This window comes from Charadrius vociferus, unplaced genomic scaffold (genome assembly GCF_000708025.1).
Source record: "Charadrius vociferus isolate BGI_N301 unplaced genomic scaffold, ASM70802v2 scaffold185, whole genome shotgun sequence".
NCBI lineage: Eukaryota > Metazoa > Chordata > Aves > Charadriiformes > Charadriidae > Charadrius > Charadrius vociferus.
In genome coordinates, this window is record NW_009648955.1 from 5766609 (window position 1) to 5791651 (window position 25043).

The 25043-nt window shown below is 45.4% G+C and overlaps 1 protein-coding gene across 1 annotated transcript in view; it reads right to left on the reverse strand.

The window, feature by feature from the left end:
• Window positions 1–2324: 2324 nt before the first annotated feature.
• The window catches only part of BACH2 (BTB and CNC homology 1, basic leucine zipper transcription factor 2), a 149218-nt gene continuing 126499 nt past the window's right edge, over window positions 2325–25043 (reverse strand). The window contains exons 5-7 of the mRNA XM_009887506.1: window positions 19974–21518; window positions 9843–10049; window positions 2325–2804 (exon numbers count right to left, since the gene is read on the reverse strand). Coding sequence (XP_009885808.1) covers window positions 2325–2804; window positions 9843–10049; window positions 19974–21518 — 2232 coding nt within the window. The remainder of the gene's footprint in view (window positions 2805–9842; window positions 10050–19973; window positions 21519–25043) is intronic.

A 25043-nucleotide genomic window follows, 5' to 3' on the forward strand; every position in this document is an offset into this window, starting at 1 on the left:
AAAAAGAAAGGACAACTCCTCCCCCTTTTTCAACCGTGTGAACTAGGAGTTTATGGCATTTGTATATTTCTGAACATTTAAAGGTAAGGATTTTGTACAGTAATGATTAATACTTAAACATAAATATTCTCCTACATTATATACTAGTTTTTCTTTGTACATGCGGGGGAAAAAAAGTATTTTCAACAAACATGGCACATGCTATATGCATTTCCTCCTCGGTAGCTTGGCTACAATAGTTTGGGTGAAGAGGATAAAAGCAAGACTTTGTGGCGAGTGGGCGACGGTCCATGAGCACAGTCTGAAGATGGAAGAAGTGGAGAGAGGGAGCTGATTCCTCCTCCAGGGTCAAGATGCTGATCTACTGAGTGCCTCAAAAAAACACCAGCGCACACCTCTAGTGTAAACGTTAGCGCAGAAGACCACATTATCACTTAGTGCTTCTGAGAAGCTGCTTCCCCACACTTTTTTTCTTTTTTTTATAAATAGGTGTGAACAGCTGGTCATTTTTTTCAGTGAGAACAAACAATATCAGCCAGTAAAGCACATGACAGTTGTCGTCGATAAAGCCACGCAACCTGGCACACGTAGGGCAAAGAACCACAAAATAAAACCTCAGTACACTTAGAATAATAATAATAATTATTAAAAAAGCATTAGGAGGATGTTTTTCTGTCTACACTGTACATACAGATGTTAGGCTTGGAAAGCTGCTGTCTCACACAGTCATAACATGAGTCAACATTGCTTAAGATACAAATCCAATACAGTTACAACTAAGCCAATTCACTGAGTAGTCTCCTTCGAGACAGCGCTCTTTTAGCTGCGGTTTGTGCTGAGGGCAATGCTGCAGGACGAGAGGATCCTGGAACACAAGAATTTGATGGGTGAGCGACCGAATCGGGTGTTGGCAGATGTATGGTATGCTCTTAGAGGATACAGTGCTAACTCGACTTCTGTAAGGAAACCAAAGTCAACAACTAGGGGTCTGACCCTGCAACTCTGCCTATGCAGGCAGATCACTGGCTTCACCAGACCCACCTCTGCAGCTTGGGTCTGGTGAGGAAAACAGGTAATGTCTGAGGACAGCTGAGGTGAGGCTCTGGGGACTAGCCGGAGCAGCAGTTGCTTCCATGAGTAAAGGATGCAGAGCGGGGCTGGAGAAAAAGTTCCCCCCCCAAGTGTATTGACGCGATCGCCGTTTGCTTTACTTCGTGGAACGTATGATGATCCAGTTGTCAAATACTTGTTTCTCTAAAGAGTGAAATATACTTTCCCCTATAAGAATCCAAAAGCATCATTAACAGCACTTAAACTTGGTTTGTGAAACAGAAAGAAGTCTGAATATAAAAATAATTCAAGCAGATTCTCTTTACAAATTGTATAGTGAATTCAGTATTTGGCAAGACCGTTTTTACTACATAATGAGCTCCTGAGTGTTTGTCTATTAGCTAAAACTTTTCTATTTTCTTTAAGCCATAAAGCAAAGAAAACCATATACTCAAGTTATACTGAAGTCACAACTTCATTTATGAAAAGAGGTTTGACCAGAAACTCAGTGCAAGTGGCAAAGTTGACCATTACTGTACAGTATCTGCAAGAAAATAAAATAACTCCACATTGCTCAAGTGGCACGAAATGGCTGTGCCAAAAAAATTGTCTATAATAAAATCTCAAATAAGTTTCCAACATTAAAATTTTATAAATAAGTACAAATCGAATGATATTGCTGAACTGCGAACCGAGAAAAAAAAAATATCGTGTAACAAGTTACCAAACTAGTTCTAGCATCGAAGACAAAAAGGAATGTTGGAACTTGTTTATACAATAGAAACGAAAGCTTCCAGTTTGTAGGATGAGAAAAATTGAGGCATGCAGGGACTTTTGCATATGGATATATATATTTTATATATATTATATATAATATGTACAGTTTACCTATAAAACTTTGATGTGTATAGAAGCTGTCTTCAATGAAAAATTGAACATTCAGAGGAAATTCCTGAGTTAGGGTTTTGTGACATGGGCCACTGAGAAAAAAGCTGCGGTTGGGTCCTCAGAGGTGTTATGTCCATCCCTGTTAAGATTGAAATCAACATACAAAAACAGACAGTGTTGCCACTGCTTCGTTCCCTGCCTGAGCAAGGGATAGCACCATTGTGAAGAGAACTCCTGCTTGTAGAGAGGAGGGAATACTTAAAAACAGTATTGCTGCTAAGACCACTGTAGTGTGCACCAAATACGTTCTTCTAGACAACAAATGAACATTGCCACTGGCTGACTGAAGAACACCTGACCAGGTGTAACGTTAAGGTTACAAGTCACTAGGTGTAATCTTTCCTAGGTTGTTCATCTGTTGTACATTTATCAGTCATTTCCTGACAGAAGTCTACCGTGACCGTTTGGCTGCTCTGCTCTGGTGGAAGCTCTCTCTCGGGGTAAGTACCTGTGTCGGCTCCATCCAACCCCCCGCCAGCTGAACAATTTTCCGAGATGTTGTTAGGCAGCCAGGGTGCTCCCAGTTGCACCGAGCCTTGCTCTGAGCAGCACTGCATGCTTTCCCCGACGCACTGGGAGGTGACCAGGCTCTGCTCCACGCCAGCTGGGGAGGGGCTGATGGTGGTGGCTGGCTGTAGATCCATGGGTCTGAGAACGGGGCAGTATCGGTGGAGAGCTTGGATCTGTTCCGGGCTCTGCATGTCTCTACACACTTCTTGGGAAAGACACGAGAAGTTATCTAACAATTCTCCCATGCTTGCTTTCAGCTGGTTCCTTTCTGAGAGCAATTTCTCTTTCTCACACACCTGAAAAAGAAAGAAGGCATCTTAGGTTGAGGAAGGGACATCTGCCGGCGGCACACTCCAAGCACATGTGCAGCAGTACCCAAGAAGAACACCAACATGTCACAGTTATTTTTATGTGGGCAGAAGAAAAGTCACAAAGATATCAGGTATTTGACCACCACGAGGTTCTGTCTGGACTGCAGTTTGGGAAACATCTGGAGAAAAACATTTGAGTTGGAAGAGGATAGAGTCTCAAGTTATTCCCAAGAGACTGTTAGTTCCTTTTATAGACTAAGGCTGCTTGATGGGTGATACAAAAAAACTCCGAAAGAAAAATTTTTATGGAGAAAAGTCATTACCCATCTAAAAAGCGAAAAAGCAGGGTTCAGTTCCTGAAGCGAGGATATGTTGCAGTTCAGTTCACCCTCTAACTGCTGGGTCAGCCGCTCAGGCTGGGTGCACCCACTAGCCCGTGTACCAGCTGAACCCTCCTTACTACTGAGAGGTGTGTTATTCAGAGGAGAGGATCTGAGTGTGTGCTCTAGGGCCTGCACCATGGCTCATTTTCTTATGTCCTACTGCTTAACGGTTTGAGTTTGACCTCATCAAGATATTTTTATGAAGACGTATGTGAAAACCCTGAAAGTTGGTGGGCTTCTTAACACTCAGTACAAGATCAATGTCATTTCCCCTTTCTTCTGCTCAGGGTCTGCCTGCTGGGCTCCCGAACATCCTCCCCTACCAACACCTACCTCGAGCATTTTCTGAGTGTCACTGTGTCAGCAGGCTGCTCTAGGAGGGGGCCAGGTGAGAGGCAGGACAGTACCGGTGAGGTGGAAGAGCGAGAGTTTGGTGGGACTGACTTTTTCATGCAGGATTCAAAAACTGGGAAAAAGAGCTCAGGTTGTTCTGCATCCAGCAAAGCACCAGTAAGGGTCCCAGCCTAGCTGTCACAGGGTGGTGGGAGTCATCTCCAGCTTAGACCTCATGTGGGCGGCAAGGTCCTGGTGAGGTGAACACTGCCCTCCCTGTGCTCAAGAGGCAGACTAGGGGGATTAGGTACAGAGCCAGACCCAGCCTGGAGTTATACCTGTAAAAACTGGTGTTGACTCAGTGCAGACTGGCAGACTGACTGGGACAGTCCTGCTGCATCACTTTCTGTCCCAGGAAGGTGGGCATGCAGCTTGAGGGAGTAGATGAGATTTTGTAGAGTACCAGAGCTATTTTCAGAGCTGAGCTGGCCCCAAAAGCAGCGCAGGCGTGTACCTCACCTAGTAACACTGCTAAACCCAAGCTGCCTCGGCATCTGAGGTGTGAAAACTCCACAACTCAGATAATCCAACTATGGGTGGTTGTTGACAGCTGATAGTATTGCCTGGGGTCCAAAGCCCGCACTGGAAGCATACAGCTGTGCGAATGAGAAAGAGAGCAGTGCACATGAAAAGAACCAACTGCTAAAATATTGATAAATCTATCAAGAAAGCATAAAAACAATAAAAAAATAAACAGATGCTCAAGTACATCTTGAGATAATGAATTATGGAAGAGAATATGCTGTGAGTTTGCAGGGAAAAAAAGGAATGTGAGTGGGTAGACGGATGAGTGAGGGAAAGCAGACAAAAAAAAATTACCTATCAAACTCAGTGGATACGACCATTTCACTCACTGTCTGCTGTGAATCCATCTGTGTCAAGAAGATGGGTGACTCATAGGAAGTAAGTGCACGGGGGCGAAAGGGGTCTTCATAAAAAAGACCAGCCCAGGGAAAAACCCTTAAACCCTAGGGCCATTACACAATTCAGGAGACCGGAAATTACTGGTCACAAAGTGGACAGAAGATGACAAAGGAATTTCCAGTGATCACGTATTGTGTGAATTCAACTGGAGTTTCACTGCTGGTTCTCCTAAGAGAAAAAGTAAGATCTTGAAGCAGACTACCTGCTTGGACAGTATGTGTATGGGGGGAGGGTAGGAATGCTTGAGAGGCAAAGTTAAAGTTGCATGAGTTTAATTTTGCAGCTTTATACTCTTGCACACCTTGTAACTGTCTTTTTTACAAATGTCCCTTTTCAGAATGATGCACCAGATCTCATAGAATTCATAGAATCATTTAGGGTGGAAAAGACCTTTAAGATCATTGAGTCCAACTGTTAACCTAACACTGCCAAGTCTACCACTAAACCATGTCCCTAAGCACCACATCCACACGTCTTTTAAATACCTCCAGGGACGGTGATTCCACCACTTCTCTGGGCAGCCTGTTCCAATGCTTGATAACCCTTTCTGTGAAGAATTTTTTCCTAATATCCTTCCTAAACTTACCCTGGCGCAATTTAATGCCATTTCCTCTTGTCCTAGTGCTCGTTTATTTGGAGAAGAGACCAACACCCACCTCTCTACAACCTCCTTTCAAGTAGTTGTAGAGAGCAATAAGGTCTCCCCTCAGCCTTCTTTACTCCAGGCTAAACAACCCCAGTTCCCTCAGCTGTTCCTCATAAGACTTGTGCTCTCGAGCCCTCACTAGCTTTGTTGCCCTTCTCTGGACACGCTCCAGAATCTTAATGTCTTTCTTTTAGTGAGGGGCCCAAAACTGAACACAGTACTTGCGGTGCAGCCTCACCAGTGCTGAGTACAGAGGTACAGTCGCTTCCCTATCCCTGCTGGCCACAGCATTCCTGATACAGGCCAGGATGCTAGCTTCATGGGGTGCAGGACCCGGCACTTGGCCTTGCTGAACTTCATACCTTTGGCCTCAGCTCATCCATCTAGCCTGTCCAGATTCCTCTGTAGAGCCCCACTCCCCTCAAGCAGATCAACACTCCCGCCCAACTTGGTGTCATCTGCAAACTTACTGAGGGTGCCCTGGGGAACACCACTTGTGACTGGCTGCCAACTGGATTCAACTACATTCACCACAACTCTTTTGGCCTGGCCGTCCAGCCAGTTTTTTACCCAGTGAACAGTACACTCGTCTAAGCCATAAGCAGTTTCTTCAGGAGAATGATGTGGGAAACAGTATCAGAGGCTTTACTAAAGTCCAGGTAAACAACATCCACAGTCTTTCCCTCATGCACCAAGCAGGTCACCTTGTCACAGAAGGAGATAAGGTCAGTCAAGCAGGACCTGTCTTTCATAAATCCATGCTGACTGGGACTGATCCCTGGTTGTCCTGTACGTGCTGTGTGATGGCACTCAAGACGATCTGTTCCATAACCTTCCCCAGCACCGAGGTCAGACTGACAGGCCTTGTAGTTCCCCAGATCCTCCTTCCTGCCCTTCTTGTGGATGGGTGTCACATTTACTAACCTCCAGTCAACTGGGACCTCCCCAGTTAGCCAGGACTGCCAGCAAATGATGGAAAGTAGCTTGGCGAGCACTTCTGTCAGCTACATTAAGAATCCTTGTGTGGATCCCATCTGGCGCCATAGACTTGTGTGTGTCTCATTGGTGTAGCAGGTCACTAACCATTTCCCTTTGGATTATAGGGGCTTCATTCTGGTTCCTGTCTTCCAACTCAGGCAGGGGGCTGGGTACCCCGAGAACAACTGGCCTTACTATTAAAGACTGAGGCAAAGAAGGTATTAAGTACCTCAGCCTTCTCTTCATCCTTTGTCACGATGTTTCCTCCTGCATTCAGTAAAGGATGAAGATTCTCCTTAGCCCTCCTTTTGTTGCTAATGTATTTATAGAAACGCTTTTTATTGTCTTTTACTGCAGAAGCCAGATTAAGTTCTAGTTGGGCTTTGACCATTCTAATTTTGTCCCTGCATAACCTCACGACATCCTTGTAGTCCTCCTGAGTTGCCTGCCCTTATTCCAAAGGTCATAAACTCTTCTTGTTTTCCTTAGTTCCAGCCAAAGCTCTCTGTTCAGCCAGGCTGATCTTCCCTGCTGGGTTGTCTTCTGGCACATGGGGACGGCCTGCTCCTGTGCCTTTAAGATTTCCTTCTTGAATATCCATCTTTCCCGGACCCATTTGCCCTTAGGACTGCTTCCCAAGGGACTCTGTCAACCAGTCTCCTAAACAGGCCAAAGCTTGCCCTCTGGAAGTCCAAGGTAGCAGTTCTGCTGACCCTCCTCCTTACTTCTCCAGGAACTGAAAACCATCATTTCGTGATCACTACGCCCAAGACGGTCTCCATCACATCACCCGCAAGTCCTTCGCTGTTCGCAAATAACAGGTCCAGTGGGGCACCCTCCCTAGTTGGCTCACTCACTATTTACTGCTACATACTCAAGTCCAGCTTACTAACTAGAAACTTCAAGATTTCTTTTGAAGAATCCTGTACCTCAAAGGGTTTTTGATTTCTGAAATTCAGCAGGGATCAGTCCCACGAGGTCACTCATATGCCTTTCATTCATTTCCCTGAGATGTGTGTGTATGTTGGGGAGAGAAGGAGACTTAAAAAGATTTATTTTGCCTATACACAGTTGATTATGTTAGACAGTAACAGAAATGCCACAGGATTGTGTAAAGCCAATGAACTCAAATTAATTTTCAAGTGAAGGCTATAGGTATCAAGCTAACACCTGCCCTTGCTGCTAGTCCAGCCCTTAGAGTGCTGCCCCTGGTGATCGGCTCTGGAGAACGAGACACATGTACTCCTCCCCATCATCAGCTCAGTGTAGAGGGATGGGCACGTGCAGCCAAGACTGGACCTACTTCTCTTGACAACCTGGACAACGAGCTGCTTTTTGACCCTGCAGAACCTCTGACCCACCCCACACGTGCTGTGGATTACACTCGGTGCAGGAAGCAGTTGCTCACTGTTTTGTTTATCTTTGATGTTTCATTTGTTTTGCATCAGTGGAGCACTACTCTGAACAATGTTTTGATTTTTGTTTCTTTCCCCCCGCCCCCCCCAGGGCTTCAGCAGCACGGCATCTGAAGGCTTCGCAAGTCTTGATGATTTAAGCCTCCCAACCAGCTTGCGGGGTCAGTGTCACCTCCCTGTTACAGACAGGAAGCAGACAGGCACAGGCAGTAAGTGAATAACCCAAAGTCATGCGGCTTTCTGCCATTTGTGAGGTGACGGCAACTCAGCTTCTTCCAACAGATCCCTGCCTCTTTCACACTACGTTTGCTACAGCTTGCGCAGAGAATGAAGCACAACGAAGCCTACACTAAAGGCCACTTTCAACACACAACCTGTTATGACAAGAACAAGAAGTATCCTGCTCCCAGGCTTGCCAAGTTCAACCCACAACTGAGCATGTTTTAAATGTGCACATAGACATTTAAATCAAGGCCTCCCAATAACCTTTAATTTTAATGGCAGCTGGGTACACAGAGATCTTAGTAAGGAAATCAACTTCAGATCCTTTTGTTTTATCTATGTGAATGAATGAATTTATCACTCAAACCCTTGGTTATTCAAAGGCTGGGTTTACTGCTGCACTCCTAAATTTATGCTGTATAACACATTAAACTGTCCAGTCCTGCATGCTGCATGCTCACACTTCTCATAACAGCTGAACTGGGACTACTACATTATTTCTGACATCTCAGAAAGCTTTTAGGAATTTTAAAGAGATGAGGAGGTTCTAACCCATTTTGAAGTTCCAGTGTTGCATTTTTCCTGCCAAGTGACACCCCTTTAGACATGTCTTCCTCCACGACCCTTGTCTCAAGCCTTCTTTTCTTTGCATACCAGCTTGCTTTCGCAGTGGGCAAAGGACGGCAGAGGAAGAGGAGCAGGGCTCTCAGACCACAGGGGTGCTGTCACAAAGGAAGAGAGTCTTTTCAGATAAGGTGCCTATAGCTAAGATGTCTACATCTGACATGGCTCTCCAGGTGATCTTGTTTACTGATGGAGAGGAACAGACACTTCTGGGCTGTAAGTCACCTTCTCTGCTGCAGGAGGAGACAAATAAGACTTGACAGGTATCTATTTCTCTTCATTGACTATAAAAGAAACCGGGACAACTAGCTCCAGTGCAGGGGTATATACTGTAGACACCTTTGTTTAGCCACCCAAATCACACCTGAGGTGCCCATACCATGACTGAAAGAGAGAGAAATTTCCTGAGCAGCCATTTAGCCTCACTCTAGTCACCTCACTTCTTTAGATTAAAATGCGGCAGCACTGTCCACTGACACTTTGGCACGCAGGAGACTCGTCCCCAGAAGTGCTCTGGCCAGTGAGCAGGGCGTGATTTGCTCTCCTCTCTGCAGCAGACTACTGCCACAGACACATGTCAAGGAGGGTTAGGGCAAACCAACAGTTGCCACCTGAACCCAAGGCCAGTGCCCTGTGGAGTGGGAACAGGTCTTTTGTGTTAGATGGTCCTTGAATCATGGGGGGGTTTCAGTCCACAGCACACCAGGAGTGTTAGATGGAAGAAGACAGCAGGAGCAAGGAGGAACATGCCCTTTTCATCTCACTAAGCTACACTAAGGGATGCCCACTTGTCTGGGTATTTACATTCCTGGCTTTTCACTTTGCTTGCCATTTCTGTCATTTGCGCAGTGAATGAAAGAGCTGAAAAAAAGCATAGCAAGCTGAAACGTCTTGAAAACACTGAACTGCCTTCCAGCACACCAGAGTGAAAGAAAATCTCTCTGTAGAGATGAAGCTGTCCCTGCCACACCACTGTTTGGACCAGACAACCTCTGAAGGTCTCTTCATACCTATCTCTTCTAAGGACTCCATGAATCCCTGAGCAACAGACGGTTATGGTAGTTAGGCATGGAAAAGGGACTCGGATGAGGAAATGCCTTTGTGGATGCACTGTAAGTACTGGGGGTAAGTTAAACTGCAAGAAGGTAGCTGTGATGCAGTCTTCCCTCCTCTTCCAACTCACTCAACAATCTGCTCTTGAGAGATCAAAATAAAGAGATACCTAGGCCTCATTCCACTGGAATTTTGTGTTTTCCATACATATTATGTACACACACATACTAATATTTTTTTGTATACTAAATTTTCGTACTAGTGGCTCCACTTACTTCCACATAAACTGACTGAATGCACTAAACTCTCAATAGGAATTGCTGTCGGTGCCCTGCAAGCTGCGGCGTGAGGGTGAGAGGGGCCACGGCAAGAGCACAGAACTCACCAACTTGCGGATTTCACATTCTAGGTTCTGAATACAGTCCAGTTTCCTCTTGCGGCAGCGCTGAGCTGCAATTCGGTTCTTACTGCGCCGGCGGACATCGTGGATGAACTCGAGCTGCTCTGAGGTTAGCTTGTGCATTTTTATCATCATCTGGAAATCATTCCTTGGAAGATCTGTGATTTGATCAACAGGAAAAGGAAGTTTCACCTAAAACAAACAGATACAAGACAAGAGCAAAGAGTCATATTTTGCTTGCTGAATGCAAGCTGAACAACAGTGAACGGAAGGACCATTAGCTATGCTGCTGCCTCTAAATAAACAACCCATCAAGTTTGAGCAAGTTTTTAACACTCCCTTGTGGCACATTGTGGAGGTCCAGCTGGTAAGAATCAGATTATAATTGTACTGAAATCAGCAATATAGATGAATCCCGGGTAAAAATTTAATCCTTCTAAAAAGCTCTAACAACAGACCTCCTTGCATTAAAAGAAGGCTCCATCCACTAAGAGACATGGCCTTTTGGAAACAGTGAAGTACCTCTCTGCTATTAATTTCAAACTAATTCTAAGGAACAGGCTATTACCGCAGCAGGAAACCTGTCTCTGCACGGCCTGCAGGACTGAAAGTTTGATTAGGTGTGAGGTGAAAAATGCAACCTGACACCTCAAGTGGATGAAAAATACCACATTGCAATTAGGAAAAGTTGCCTAATCAGCATTTCAACCAAGCAGTACACCATATAAGAACAGGGTCAGAAGGAGTGTGATGCAACATATCCTACCCTGCTAAAATATACATATTTTGAAATAAACTAGCATTTGCTGACATTCTAATATTTTTGCAGATTGAAGAGCACCCAAGTTGCACTTCTTGAAGAAAAACCCAAACAGTCCAAAACCTGAGTTACTTGCAGTAAAACACTGTTCCTTCGGGCCATGAACTGCCATCCCATTTTAACTGTAGACCAGGTTCTGACTTCAGCAATTCCAACCATGTCTCCAACTCCTACTGATTATCCATTAAAGCAAAGCAAAACACAAAGCTCCTGACAGCCTGGAGCAACGAACACACACTGTCTCAAAACCTGGAGAATGGTGGATGTGCTCAAAGACTTCTGCTAGCTTTTTTCCCCCAAACCTATCAGCTTGCTCAAAGTGAGCATCTCTCCCTACAAACCTTGCTTCACTTGTAGCTTGAGACCGATAACATGACTATGAAAAAAATAATGTTCCTTGGTGGATTGCTGTGTTTGGTGGTCAAATAAGAATGAGTTGACAAAGCTGAAGGAGCTGACAACCAAGTAACTCGATTGACCCCCTTTCTTTTTTTTTTTTTTTTTTGGAGTCATACCCACACTGCCCAAAAGATGGCAGTAAATATTTACATTTCTGTCCCCATTTGGTACAATCCAACCTCTTGAACAAGGAGACTATTCTGCGTGCAGGCTACCAAAGAAGATACGACTCAAGCTGCTCCAGCCACGCAAAAGATGTGCGTTAAAAAGATTCCTTTGATATTTAAAACACTGTTATTGTCTTCAAATGGTGCACTTTAAATACTTGGATATAAAGAAAATAACAGCACAGATTAGAAATAAGTTATTTTCATCAGAGAGCTGAGTTCGTTTATGCAGAACAGTTTGCTGAGGACGCATGTACACAAACACACAGTGGTGGCTTCTGGCATCAACAGTCACGGACCCTCACCGGGCACCCGGACCTGCCAATAACCAGCTCCTCACCTTGCTTATGAGCTTGCGTTTTCTTGTGCTATTCTATTATCGCTCTGCACATCTCCAAAGCCTGGGCCACATGAAATTCAGTGCAAACATCCACGCATCCCTTCAGACACTTTCAAGCCCCATGTTGCCCCTCTGCCCCATGTGTCCAGGCACCGCTTCATAACACACTACTTGACAGGTCAATTTAAACCAGCAAGAAACACCAAACACTGCCCCAATCCCCCCAGATTCCTCCTTGTACACACAAAGGCTGACCTTAGGCACGGTGATGTGGACTACCTTGTTTACAGACTGCTAACTAATGACATGAAATCTCTTTGATTTCCCCTCCCTAGCCTTTGGACGGTCAACATAAACTCTGTATCAGCTGCTTTTCTCTCAAGCTTCAACCAGGGTCTGAAAAGGAAAACAGCCTGTGCTTTCCTCTGAAAGATGTGACAGTTTCACCGCAAAAACAGTCATTTCATGTTCCCAGTTTTTCCTTATTTTATTAAGTCCAAAGCAGAAGGCGATGTTAACTTTATTTCTCCCTCCCTCTCCCTTTCAAAACATATTTACTTGCAAGGAGGAGATGTGCTTGCAGCTGGAATGGGAATGAAAGGGAAGCAACTTAAATCTGTCAGGTAGAAGTCGCTGAAGGGAAACGGGAAAATAAATAGAAGCAGATTCATAAAAAAAAATAATGTATTGAAAATAAAACCATCTACACAGCAGGCCAGAGACTGCTATCAGTAAACCCAGCATAATCCCAGTCCTGTCATAGGCAGCACTGCGCAGGATTAAAAACGTGAAAGGGAGAGTGGAAGTGAGTCAGACTCATTTCCTTCACCATTCACAGCATTTTTATTGCCTGTCTCCCTCTCCGCAATTAGCTGTCAACTGGAAAAAAAAAAAAACAACCACCAAGCTTTTGGCATGGACACAGTGAACAACTGCACCAGGGTATTGCTGCAGAGAGGGGCTAATGGTACATCGGCACAGGGCACAGCTCTCAGCTGGTATTTATCACAACAGAGCGGTAAGTCAATCTGCAAGAGCTGATGACTGTGCCACGGGTGGGATTCGTCTGACTCACTTAGAGCCGTCTGAAATGATGGGTTGAGACTAGAGAGTGTCCAGGTCACTGCTGTTGGCATTGAGGACAGAGAGGCCTTCGGATGGCAATGAATCCCACATGGCTTCTCCTTCCTCCTGGCTGTAGGAGTGGAGATGAGCCTTAGAAAAGATGCTGCATCTTAAGAGTATCTAAGGTAGGTGAGAGAAACCTTTCCTGAGGCATCTGAAAAAGGACAGTCAGTCTTTTCTAAGATATCTAAGAAAAACAGAGCAAATATGTTTTCTCGTAAACTTTTCTTTTTAATAACTAAGAACTTTATACAGGAGATGACTGGGTACTCTTTGGTTCGGACTATTTCAAATTAGAAATGTAAGCGTGATCCCTACTCCTTCCACAAGTTACTGCAGCCAGAGTTAACCTCACAGAGCTCTAAAATCTTCCAGTTCAGCACAATTGCTCTTTCCCGGCAATTTTACACCAACAGCAGAAGCTCTGTTTCTACCACACAAAAAATAAACCAGCACTTTCCACCACCGCTGCAGCCTCTATTGCCCCCGGCTCTGGCTGATGCACCCCTGAGCGAGCCAACCCACCCTGGTGAAAAAGAACACTTGTTTATGATTTTGCAGCATTTTTTCCCCCTGTATTAGCATTAGGATGCCAGTGGAAATGTCATTGCTTTGAGTGGCTAAGTAACAGCAGCGATCTAGACAGACAGGGACAGCCATTGACTCAGCACATGAAAGGCCCATATATAACCAATTAATTCCTTTAAGCTTCACTAGCTAGTGCCAGCTTGGATCATATGCCAGTTACTGCTGTGCTTCTCACGTGCTGTACTAGTTACTACTGCTGCTGCTCTCACCCCTCTCTTTTTCTTTGGAATCAAGAACGGACCAAGGCCCTATATTCACTCACATTAAAATATAAATGTCAAGTGTTGGGCATTTCCTCATCTCATGAGTAACATTAGCTTTTTCACTCTTTCTTTATACCTAAATTTCAACATCATCTTCCTTGAGCTGCCAAGTGCTAGTAAAGACACTGAGCTTCCCAAGCCTGGCTTAACATCACAGTAACTAAAAGGATTCATATATTATCCCTAAGGAAAAGTAATCATTATGTACTGGGCATGGGAGGCTTAGGGGAGATCTTACCACCATGTTCCAGTATTTAAAGGGTGGCTACACAGAAGATGGAAACTCTCTTTTTACAAGGAATGACATGGAAAATACAAGGAGTAATGGGTACAAGTTACTCCTGGGGATATTCCTGTTGGACACCAGAGGAAAATTTTTCACAATGAGAACAATCAGCCATTGGAATAGTCTCCCCAGGGAAATGGTGGATTCCCCATCATTGGGCACTTCTAAGATTCAGCTGGGCAGGGTTCTGGGCCATCTTGGCTAGACCGTGTTTTTGCCAGGATAGGCTGGACCACATGATCTTTGAGATCCTTTCCAACTTGCTATTCTACGATTCAAGGCACCAGCCTAACCTCTATAAATGGTTCAAAACCTTGGTCATTTGTTCCAGAGTTCTAAGCAATGGAACTGTTGTCTTAATGTCCTTACATTGAAAGCCAGAGCTATTGAAAGCCTCTGACACTTAAAATTCCACAGCCCTTGGAAAGCTCTCAGGACCCACCCAAGCACAGGGGTTGAATCATATCAATGCTTTTTTGATGTAAAAAGGGGTAATTTGCTTCACATAGAAGAGCCCAACACAGTAATGCCTCTTTTCTTGTATCTTCCTTAGCAGCAACTCTTTCTTCCGCAAATGCCCAGGAAGAAGTTCATCCTAGGACAAGAACTGAGGTGTGTCCACCTGTGTTAGGGGCTCGATTGCCTACACACTATTTCAGGCAGCGCTTGTGGTCCCACAGAACAGGGACCGACCTGATTTAACTTGGACAGGCACTATCTAAGAAGTACAAAGCCAATGGGCCACACTTGGTCTAACAGAGAAGATGGGCAGGATGCACTCTCACTAGTCTCCTCACTTTGCTGTTTACTGGCACAGGTAAAGCCTTCAAAGCACCTCTTCTTTTCAGGTGTCAACCACACCAAGATGGCAGAGGACTGCAAGAGGAGAATGGTGAGCCCAGGCAGCGAAGATCTACCATTGTGTCAACAAACCACGTCTGAAATGGACTTGATTAGCAGGTCCCTCTGGAAACAGCCTGTTTTATCTGCCACAACGCAACTGATGGCCAGGCAGTTGCCTGTGGTCAAGTCCAGCCTCATCTCCTGAGGGCCACGAGAGGTGTTTGGGGCCTGAGAGGGCACTGCTGCGCTCTTAAGTGGAGGCAGTCTGGGTAACTTTTTGATTTGCCATCTGCCTCAAAGACCTGGCAGAAAGGGCTGGTCCATGGCGGAAGGCTCTAACCCAACAATCAGGAGATGCAGATGGAGTTCTCATCCTTTAGCCCATGACTTGGACTTGTATTCAGATCAGCTTAAAATGCTGGGCTGACCTCTTCCCCTTCACTGCTTGTAGCGTCCCCAGCTTCCAGCCCTACAAAGGGCACAACAATACAATACTCCTGCCCATTAAGAGGCTTTTATGTGAACAGGGATAGCACAGAAACCCCGACAGAAGCCGTAGGTGCAATTGAGAAGGGCAGATCAGGCAGTTACATGAGTGGGCATAAAGTACAGTATTTCTCTGAAAAATCTGCTTTTGCAGAAAAAATACAAGAACTGGAAATGGTCCTTCAAGAGCTCCAGGAGGGGCTTCAGCTCAGGGCATAACAGAATTGATTGTAGGCTGCGATGAAATAATACAGCATTTAAAAGGACCTTCCTGAAATTTCAAGCTTGTAATGGAAAGCTCTCACTGTTGTAATCCAGTAATTCTCTGCTATAAGCATGGATACCACTCCTACTGAAGAGAGGAAAGAAAACAAAACTGCCATGAAGTCTATCTTGCAAGACCGATGTTTCACAAGACTCCATTTAACCGGATGTTGCCTAACACAATTCCCAGTGCTCTGCTGCCGCCGCCAAGGATCCTGGTCAGGAGAACATCCACCAGAGAAGACTATGGAGATAACTTTCTCATTTTCAAATTTATGAACCTAGTAAGATCAGGAAAGCTGGGGTGACCAATCACCAAATTCTGGGGAGGAACTACATACAAAAGTAAGTTAAGACCTTAACATGCATTTTCCTTGTTTGTCCTTCTTTCTATGTAACACTTCACTTCACTGAGTAGAAACATTAAGCAGTGAAGAAGACTCAGCTTAGGTAACTCAGCACAGCTCCAGCAGATTTCTGGTAGGGCAACTTTGGTTTACCCCCTTTTACTGGTGCTCTGACTTTGCTAAGTATCAGCAGACAAACAGAGAAAGGGTGGCTGCCTGTCACTTAACATGGAGGGTTTTGGAATCTCACTGAAGGTTATTTGCCTACACTATCCTCAATGGTCCAATCGCATTAGCTCTGCCTTTATGAAAACTTCCTTTGAAAAGTGAGTCACTAACCCAGGCGGGAAATTCTTTTGAAATATAAATGAAAGACACATTGAATGCAATTCTCTAGATGGTAATAGCTCTTGGAAAACTCCACCTCTTACCTCCTTCTACCCCTGTTTATTCTTTTTGCTAAGAAAACTCACTCATCAAACTAGACTAAGCTGAGATTTGTTTTTAACTCGTTTAGCAGTACCATGTTTTTTACAAGTTTTCTAGCAGAAAAAAAACCCCATAGGTACTTGCTGAAGAAAATGAGTATCAAGAAAAGTAGGCAGTGCTGAAGTTTCTGTTCCTAAGTAGGTTAACAGATTGACAGACTACTTCCTCCTCAGCAATTCATTATTTCAGGGCTTATTGTTTTGTTGTTGCTATTTTGAGAAGGATTGTCAGAACCTGCCTGCAAGCACCGAGCGTAAGTCTTCTCTCTAGTACGATATCCCAATAATTGATTTTTAACAACCTGTGGAGGCCTGAGGGACCTGGGTGAAAAGAGCAACACAAACTGTTAAATGTTTCTGAGAAGTCCCAGCAGATCCTGTTCCTCCAACTCCGTAACACAGGGATACCCCACACTGCACTTGTTGCTTCTATCATGAAGCCTTAAGAAAGGGAAGTCTCAGAAGATTCTGGGTGGCTCCCTTAACAGGAAGGAAAACGAAAAGCAAAGACTTCCTGGAGAGAATTTACCAGCGGTGTTATGGGGACCACCACCTTCTCTGACACTTGTGACTGCAGCTGGCACCCCTGTATGGGACACGAAGGCTGGCCGCAAAGCGGGGTCACCTTCACCCACAAGGCACTCACGCTGAGCCCTAGCACCCAACAACTTGGACATGTGCCCCCAAACAGCAACCTTCTGCGGGAAAGCAGAGTGCCCTAAAAAAGCAAATAGAAAAAACCTTTCACCTACTTCTCATGCAATCAATATGTAGGTAAACGATGTTTTGTGACATTAATTCTGGCACCGACGGCACTCCGGAACCCAAATCAAGACTAACAAGGTCCAAATTCCAGGGGAACTGAGTAGCTGTGTGAGATAACTAAGGGTCAGAGTCTATCAGGCTTATTCCCATCAGGCCATCCCACCCAAACAAAAGCCCACCCGCAGCAGAAGAGCCTGTGCGGCTGCTTTCTGGAGGGGTGAGCGCCTGTGCGTTGCCCCCAGCTATCTTATCAGGTGCTTTTTGAAGAGAAGCCCAGCAAACACTGTATGATCTGATATGACAGGGGGCAAAGGACCCGTCTGAGAAGTCGTCAGGACAGCAAGGGCAAACCAGCAATTTCGGGAATGGATAAAGACTTCCCTGCAGCTTAAGGGGAGGCGAAGGACTGAAAGCAGTCCGTTTCAGACTGCTGTGAGTCTCTCCTGCAGTTTTAATGGCAGCCAAACTGCTACAAGTAGGTAGAGCAAGTTATACAATAACTTCCTGCTGTCGTTAGATATTTTCTACTGCCTGGTTTAACATACCCTTCTCTGAGGTTTCCACAGCAGCGGATCTTGCAGGATTGCAGGATACACACCCCAAGTCGCTGTGTAAATACAACATTGTTCAAGGAGGCTGCAATGTCCTTTACAATGAAAAATGAATCTTTACGATTCATTTTTCAGGAAAAATCCGTACTGAAGCACCGGTGTGATCTGTTTACCCTTTGCTTGCTAAGGATAGTGCAGTGCAACCTCATGGAGCATTAATTTCCTCACCACATTTTTAATGCCTAGTAGTCCTAATAAAAAAAAAAAAAAAGGAAAAAAAAATAACAAGGCAAAAAAAAAAGCCTTATCAGCAGTCCCAGGAAGAAAACTTGCTCAGCACAGTGCTGAAAATCTTCCCAGGAGGAAACCAGCAGCAAAACCTGGAGGGGAGCAAACCTTTCCCAGCTCTGCCCCAGAGCCAGACACATCTGCCCGCCAGCGGCACACTGAGACAACCTCCTGTAGCCCACCCGCTTGCTCCTGTCATGAAATGTCCCTCCTCTCATCCATGCTTTCCTGCTCACATTTGCACACTTTTTTGGTAAACCACCAACAATCCCCTATACTCTTCCCATTTGACTCTTCCGGGCTCATTTCTGCTGCAGCATCTCCACTCAATTAGCCAATTATGACAGCTAATTAGTCATCAAACACCAAAAGGCTAACCTCCCGCCCTCTTCCCTGCCTCACGCTGTGCATTAGCCCTTGCTGAGCAAGCAGCACACGTGGGTGGAGATCCGATGCTCCCACTCCCTGCTCCCTTCCGCCCCTCATAAAAGCAGGACTTCACTGAGTAACCTTGGTATTGCCAAGCAGAGTGGTTCTGCTATAGGGCTTCCCAAATGAGGTCCTACACGTGGTATCCCAGGCAGCCTTCCAAGGAGGCTCCTCTCCTTTCTGCATTGTCCCTGGCTCAGGACATGGGGACAAACAAGAATCGTCCTCTGAAATCAAACAGGTGCAGCATGACAGGGATATGGACACCAGAGGCACCCCAGGCTCTTCAGCTCTTCCTTAGAGCTAAGCAGAAAACCACCCAACTAAAGGAACCATCCACATTTGTCTGGAAGGTATCTTCCAGTGCCTGGGATGTAGCTGGAATAAGGACTGAGGGATAAAATACAGTTCACTCTTTTCATCCCTAGCCTACAACTGAGTCCAACTGGTTCTGTCCTGGGAGCTCACAACACGTGAACCCACAGAATCACAAAATCAGAGAATGGTTAGGGTTGGAAGGGACCTCTGGAGATCATCTAGTCCAACCCCTCTGCCAGAGCAGGGTCACCAACCCCCCAAACTTGAACTTGCCGCTCCTCATGCTGAAGCACAAGCTCGCAGTGGAGCACTTCAGCGTTACTAGAAGAGCCAGATACACCACTTCAGCCAGATGCTGTCCAGGTCATGCAGTTTCCCAATGAAAGATCTAGTCTTTTTTCAGTTTCTGGGCTCCACAACACTTCTCCATGATTTAAGTCTCCCCTCAAACTAGTGACTTCACACAGACAGTTTATTTGATCACAGTTAGCCAGTTATCACCACAGCATCTCCAGCTAGCCCATCTCTAGTTTTAACGTGGGCTCTCTTTCTCTTCACTCTCGCGGGAGAGCTGCACAACAATTCACAGCTTGTTCTCCAGTCCCCGAATCCCTCCTGCCATTCTCCTAATAGTCCTGGAAATTAAAGGATAACTCCTCTTTGAGACCATTTATGCAACAGCTGCTAGAGCATGCCACCAAACAAAGTGGGGTCACAGGCAGGAAACATCATCTCAGTTGTCACTTAACAGAGGCAAAACCCATTACCACACAGGGAAGATGACTTGAACACCATTCCCACAGCCGAGGGTGGCCAGTTATGCAACTGTTCAACTAATTTCACACCTCCTTCTCCTCCCACTCTGTCTGCCTCCTCTACTCAGGCTGTTAGCGATAGGCAGCAAGGGCTCTTGGTGCAGGCTGCTTGACCCTCAGTGCCAGCGAAGGCACGGCTTGAGGTTGTTCAAATACACCAGCAACAATAACAAGCGGAGCTGGAACCACCTCGGCAAACTAAGGATGGGAAACGGTGCTTTGTGCCATGGGCGAGGGAGGAAGGAGGCCAGGACACTGCTAGCAGACTCCTAAGCACATCAATGTGCTTTCGTCATTCAACAGTTTGCTATTGCCCCATACCCAAATCCTGATAAGCACCAAACACCTCGGAGGTCAAGCAGACCTATTTACGTGAAGTCAACCATGCGCACTCAGCTGATGAGGGAATAAATAGAAGTTACTCTTTGCCTCTATAAACAAAGTGCTGGGGAAATGCCAAGTCATTTGAGAGAATCAAGGAGCGATTATTGGGTCACAACAACTGTGATATATGTACTTATCTTAAATCCCTACCTCATGCCCTCTATCTTGCACAGGACATGATTCACTGTCTGCTTCTGAGAATGACCCAGACTCATCGCTGGAGTTTGTTCCATAGGATGGCTCACATTTAATCTGGGCTCGGACTGGGTTGTACAATCCATCCCCCACCACACCGGGTTCCTGGTGCTCGGGCGCCAGGAATCGGGGGCCTTGGGAGCAAGGGGAAGAGGAGAGCTCGCAAAGACGCAGACTGCAGGGAGAGCCGCCGCTGCCGTCCTCTGCGTACGAGTAGGAAGAGCACGAGCTGGAGGTCCTGGTTCTGGTTTCCAAAGGAGGAGAGCGAGGGCAAACTTTAATTGGCACCGGACAGCTGGTGTTCGGCCGCATCCTTCCCGGCAAGTGATCAGCTGTCAGTCCGCTGTGCGAATAGGTTTGAGAGCTGGGGAGAGACTGGCTACCGCCAGCCCACAGACCCTTTGGCACAGTCTCAGTGAGGTCTTTGTCCAAGCTGCTCACACCAGAATATGAATGCACCGAAGTGTTTACTTGGTCACAAGCGTTTGAAGAGAATATAACACTCCTCCTGTCCAGTTCCCCTTCTTGCTTACAGAGAGTTTCAAAGCCGGGCCCCCTGAGTGGCGATCCCACTGTGAAGTTGGAAGCATCCTTCTGCATGGCATGGGACTGTCCATAGTTCCCTGTGAAAGGGATGTAATCAGTTTTGTGGTCACCCTGAGTTGTCCCTTTTTCAAAAGGGCATGCTGGACTCCTGCCAAAGTGCTGTTGGGAAGTGCTGGGGAAGCCAACCAAATCTATGCTTTTTGTTCTGTTGAAGAAAGACCGCAAGCAAGAAGGAGAGGATCCACTTTTTGGCCTGTCGACGCAAGTGGGGCTTGGCTGTTTCCTGTCCATTTCAACATCCCCTTCTTTATCCCTGATGTCAGGTTCATCTCCAGACAGGCAAAGTGTGATGCTTTCTTCATCATTCTCTTCATTCTGAGGCTCGCTTTTTATCTGCCCCATAGCAAGTCCTGATTTGAGGCCATTTCCAGAGCTCTCTTCGCTGAATGTGCTTGCAAAACCTGAGGTACTGATGTGTGATGTGTTGTAGACATTCTTGGTACAAGCAAGCTGGTATTTCTTGTATCTAGGGTACCGTGTTACTGCATCTTTGTCCAAATTGTCCTTGCTGTCTCTCAGCATGTCAGAGTCAGGCAGCATCCCTTCACCTTTGTCTGCTCCAGCAACAGTGGTGTCAAAATTGAAGGGCTCTTGGTGCATCCTCTCTCTTGGGCAAGATATTTTTGACGTCTCTGATTCCATCGTCTCCTCCTCGTCTCCATCCGAGTTCTCCTCATCATGCATGCGCTGACAGGTGGTATCTTTTTTGCACAGGAACAGGCCATCTTCGTTGTTCAGCAGTTGTGTCTGAAGGAAGCTGAAGCAGGAGTCCTCCAGGTTGTGCATGCGCAGGAATTCAGCGCAGTGGATGACCTCCTGGATGTTTTCTCTGCTGAGTAACAGCTTAGCAGTGTAGGCAAACTGTAACAATGGACCAAAACCCCTGACAGTGACCTGCAAAAAAAGAGAGAGAAATTGCCAGCATTACCACCAGCTACTGCTATCATCACAAGTCCTTCATCGTGCAGTTAGATAACTTAACAGATCTAGTGACCAGAAATAAATACTGCTCAGTACCAGTTATTCATCTATCACGTCAGCAACAATGCTACATCCAGTAACTAACACTGCTCCCTTTCTGTTGCTCCTGTACATCATTGTACAGATTGAGCTGAGCACTGTTTTTCCCAAATGTCTTGAAGACCTATGAAGTAAGCCTCTGCTGTAACAAAAGACTGAAAAAAACAGACTGGTGTAGACACTGCTAATTCTTGGATGGATCTTATTTTAACTGTGATGCAGGCCACCATCCTGAAAGCACCAATTAAAATTTGATTCTTCTGCCCTGACAGACGCTCTGGTGAACAGTCGTTTCAAGCTTAAGATACCCCTTAAATACCAAAAGTATTTTGGGAAGGAAACATTTAAAATTATGGAAAAATTCAACAGAAAACACCTTTTTGCCTCTTTCAAGAACAAACTGGTTCCTTTTTTTATTTCTCAGATTTTTGCAAGCCATTGCTGAACAAATAATAGGTAAGTAATGACTGCACAGGTCTTTCCTCCATCCCATGGCGATTATTCTCCTCATATTGTTCTTGATTTTAGTGAGTCTAACATACAGCTAACAGAAAAGAAATCCATATTCATGGTTCAAGTGATACAAATCACTCCAAGTCCCACCTCAATACATAATTTCCCACCATTTTCTTCGCAGAAAGAGTAACAATTGTTTCCAGGAAAGTGATCTCCAGCAAAATGTTCCAGGTCTGAGTTACGCACCACTACTTGTCCTTTTTTCTCATCATACCATCTACATGACATTTTACATTCACGTATCATATATTAACAAATACACACTTCCTCCCCCCAGATTTTTACAGTGATATCTTCACATATAACTATCAAATAACTTGCTAAACCACATGGTAAACTATAGATATTGTCTACTTTTTGACCAAAAGTGCAATGGCACTAATTTCTGTTGCATTTTTTCTCCGCAATGGGCAGGAAACAAAGATACTGGAAAAAATCTATTCTTCAGGAAGCAGTGAAAGGCTGCTTCCAAACCAGGACTCACCATCAAGCATAAAGGTTTCTCCACAAGAAGCAGATTCAGTGGTCTGTCCACTAAGTTGAGACTTGGGAGACCACCACTGATTTCCTGCTCCACCAAACACCTTCTACATGACCCTGGCAAGTCACTTCAGTCTCGATTCACCAGGACACCTTTTTGCCTTGCCTGCAAGCGGTATTCATAAATCTGAGTTCCCTGTGCTTTGCATACCAAGGGAAGTCACCTAGTTGGGATTCAGAACACATAAACACCTGCATGCCTCTGTGAGGCTGGGATGCACAGTCTGCAATCTCCCTCTGGTTTGTAGGTGTCTCTGGTAGGTGTTCCCAGATCAGTTTCTTCTTTTGAAACAAGAAGAGGAAGCACTGCTGTCCCCTTTCGTAAAATGGCCAAGAAATCAGAAGAAGGGCCTAGAAAGTAGAAAGCCAGGTCCCTTCCCTAGGCTGTGGGGACTAAAATTCACATTTCCCCGCTCCTCAGAAGGATATCCCTACCCAGTAGCTATGGGATACCCTGAAGGTGTGCTGCTTTTCCCCGACTTCCAATTGAATTAACGCCACTTAGCAAGAAGCTGCTCAAGAGGTCAGTGAGACATCAGGCCATGAATTTGTGATGGTCTTATGTGTGATTAACATAAATCTCAGTGAATAATTTGGTTCAATCCAATGAAAAGTCTATAAATTCCTTACACTGCCTCAGGACCAGTGGTGGAGCTTACAGGTTTTTATGGAAAATCCTGACTTCCAGAAACAAGCATTTGTTATTCATAGATCTGCACTTGTAATGCTGGATTATGAAGATACCACAACTGGTGCAGACTTTGATGGAGAGAAAAATATTTTAAAACACCTCTAAAATTGCTCCCAATAGCTTTTCCATACATAATATTACTGCTGTATCTGCTATTTTAAGAAACAGTGCATTTTCATGCACATACTAACACACTTGCGCATTCCTGTTTTACAATACGCCTCTGGTACAGAATTGCCTAGATTTACAGCTGGCTATTAAACCGATCTCTGCTTTATCAGTGTTACACTTTCTGCCTATTTGTTAGATTATCAGCTCACTAAAGGCCTATCTGCATTTTATCTATGCAGCCTGATTAACAAAATTGCTCGAGAACTTAATGAGCTACTCGCAGGCCCATGTTTCTCTTTGATAAGATCTTCAGTGTGGGGGCGTACGTATTCCTACACATCTTGTAAGCTCCACAGCAGCGTAGGTCTGTAGGAACAGCGATAAATACCGTCTGGGGTTTTTGGGTCCCTTTTGATGAGGAGGGACTCCGGAGCACAAACCCAGCTCTCCTGGCAGTTGTGTCCCTTGGCCACTAGGTGGAATGACTGGAAAGCAAATTAAAATAATTTTCTGTGCTGGGCCAGGGTTTCACCTGCTTGTCCGCAGCCCCAGCGCAGGCATGCGGCAGAGCCCCGGGCTGACTCACATCAGCCCACAGCAAGGCTGTCTCCCACGCTGACTCAGGTCTTAGCTCCCAATAAACCACTGTGATAACAGACAGCAGCAAGACAGCTGTTACAGCTGTTCTGTGCTGGATGTATCGGAAGCAGAGCTCGAGACTGAGCTGTGGGCTCCGCACGATGCCTGGCAGATGCCTCAAGTGAAGGATGATGAAAATGCTGGTTAAACGTGCTTCTTGACTTCGTTACAAGATCTTACCCGGTGACACAATTTCCCTCACTCTCACAATCTTCAGATTCAGAAGGGGAAAGTTGCTCTTCAAGCACCCGGCGCTTGTCATTGCCCTTAGGGAGGAATCTCTCAAGTGCAAATGCTTGAAACTGCACAAACAATAACTTTGGTAAGAAATGGCTGCAAAGCTTGCTGCCAAGTGTGAAAGCCAGCGCAATCTTTGTCGCCTGAAGTTGTCTAAATATTGATTTGGCTCCCACGGCGGGTCCCCTACCTCAGCCCCACCAGCTTTTGGGACCGGCCCCGTCTGATGCATTCTGGCAGGAAGGCTGGAATGGAGGCGCTGGAGGATGGCTATGAGCACCACGTATTGGGAAAGAAAAGGCTTCGAAGCTACGTGTATTACCATCACACACACATTTCTGTAGGAAGAGGTAAGAACAGTCTTTTGAAATGATTTGACCTGACTGATGCATCCCAGTGAAAACAGTTAGTGAAACCAAGTTGATTTGTGTTTGTAGAAGGAAACAGATCATTTCTCTGATATAACAGTCTCCATTTACATGTGAGAGAGACCTTTGCTGGATGGGTAAAACACATGCCAGCAACAATCTCAGGTTTTTTTTTTTTCCCCTACTGTAAATAAGATGCCATATGTCCAAGATTTGTTTGCTTTTAGACCTTATTTTCCATATAATTTAATGTTTAAGTAGGCAGGTCAATTTGTGGAAATCTCCACTTGGGCACCT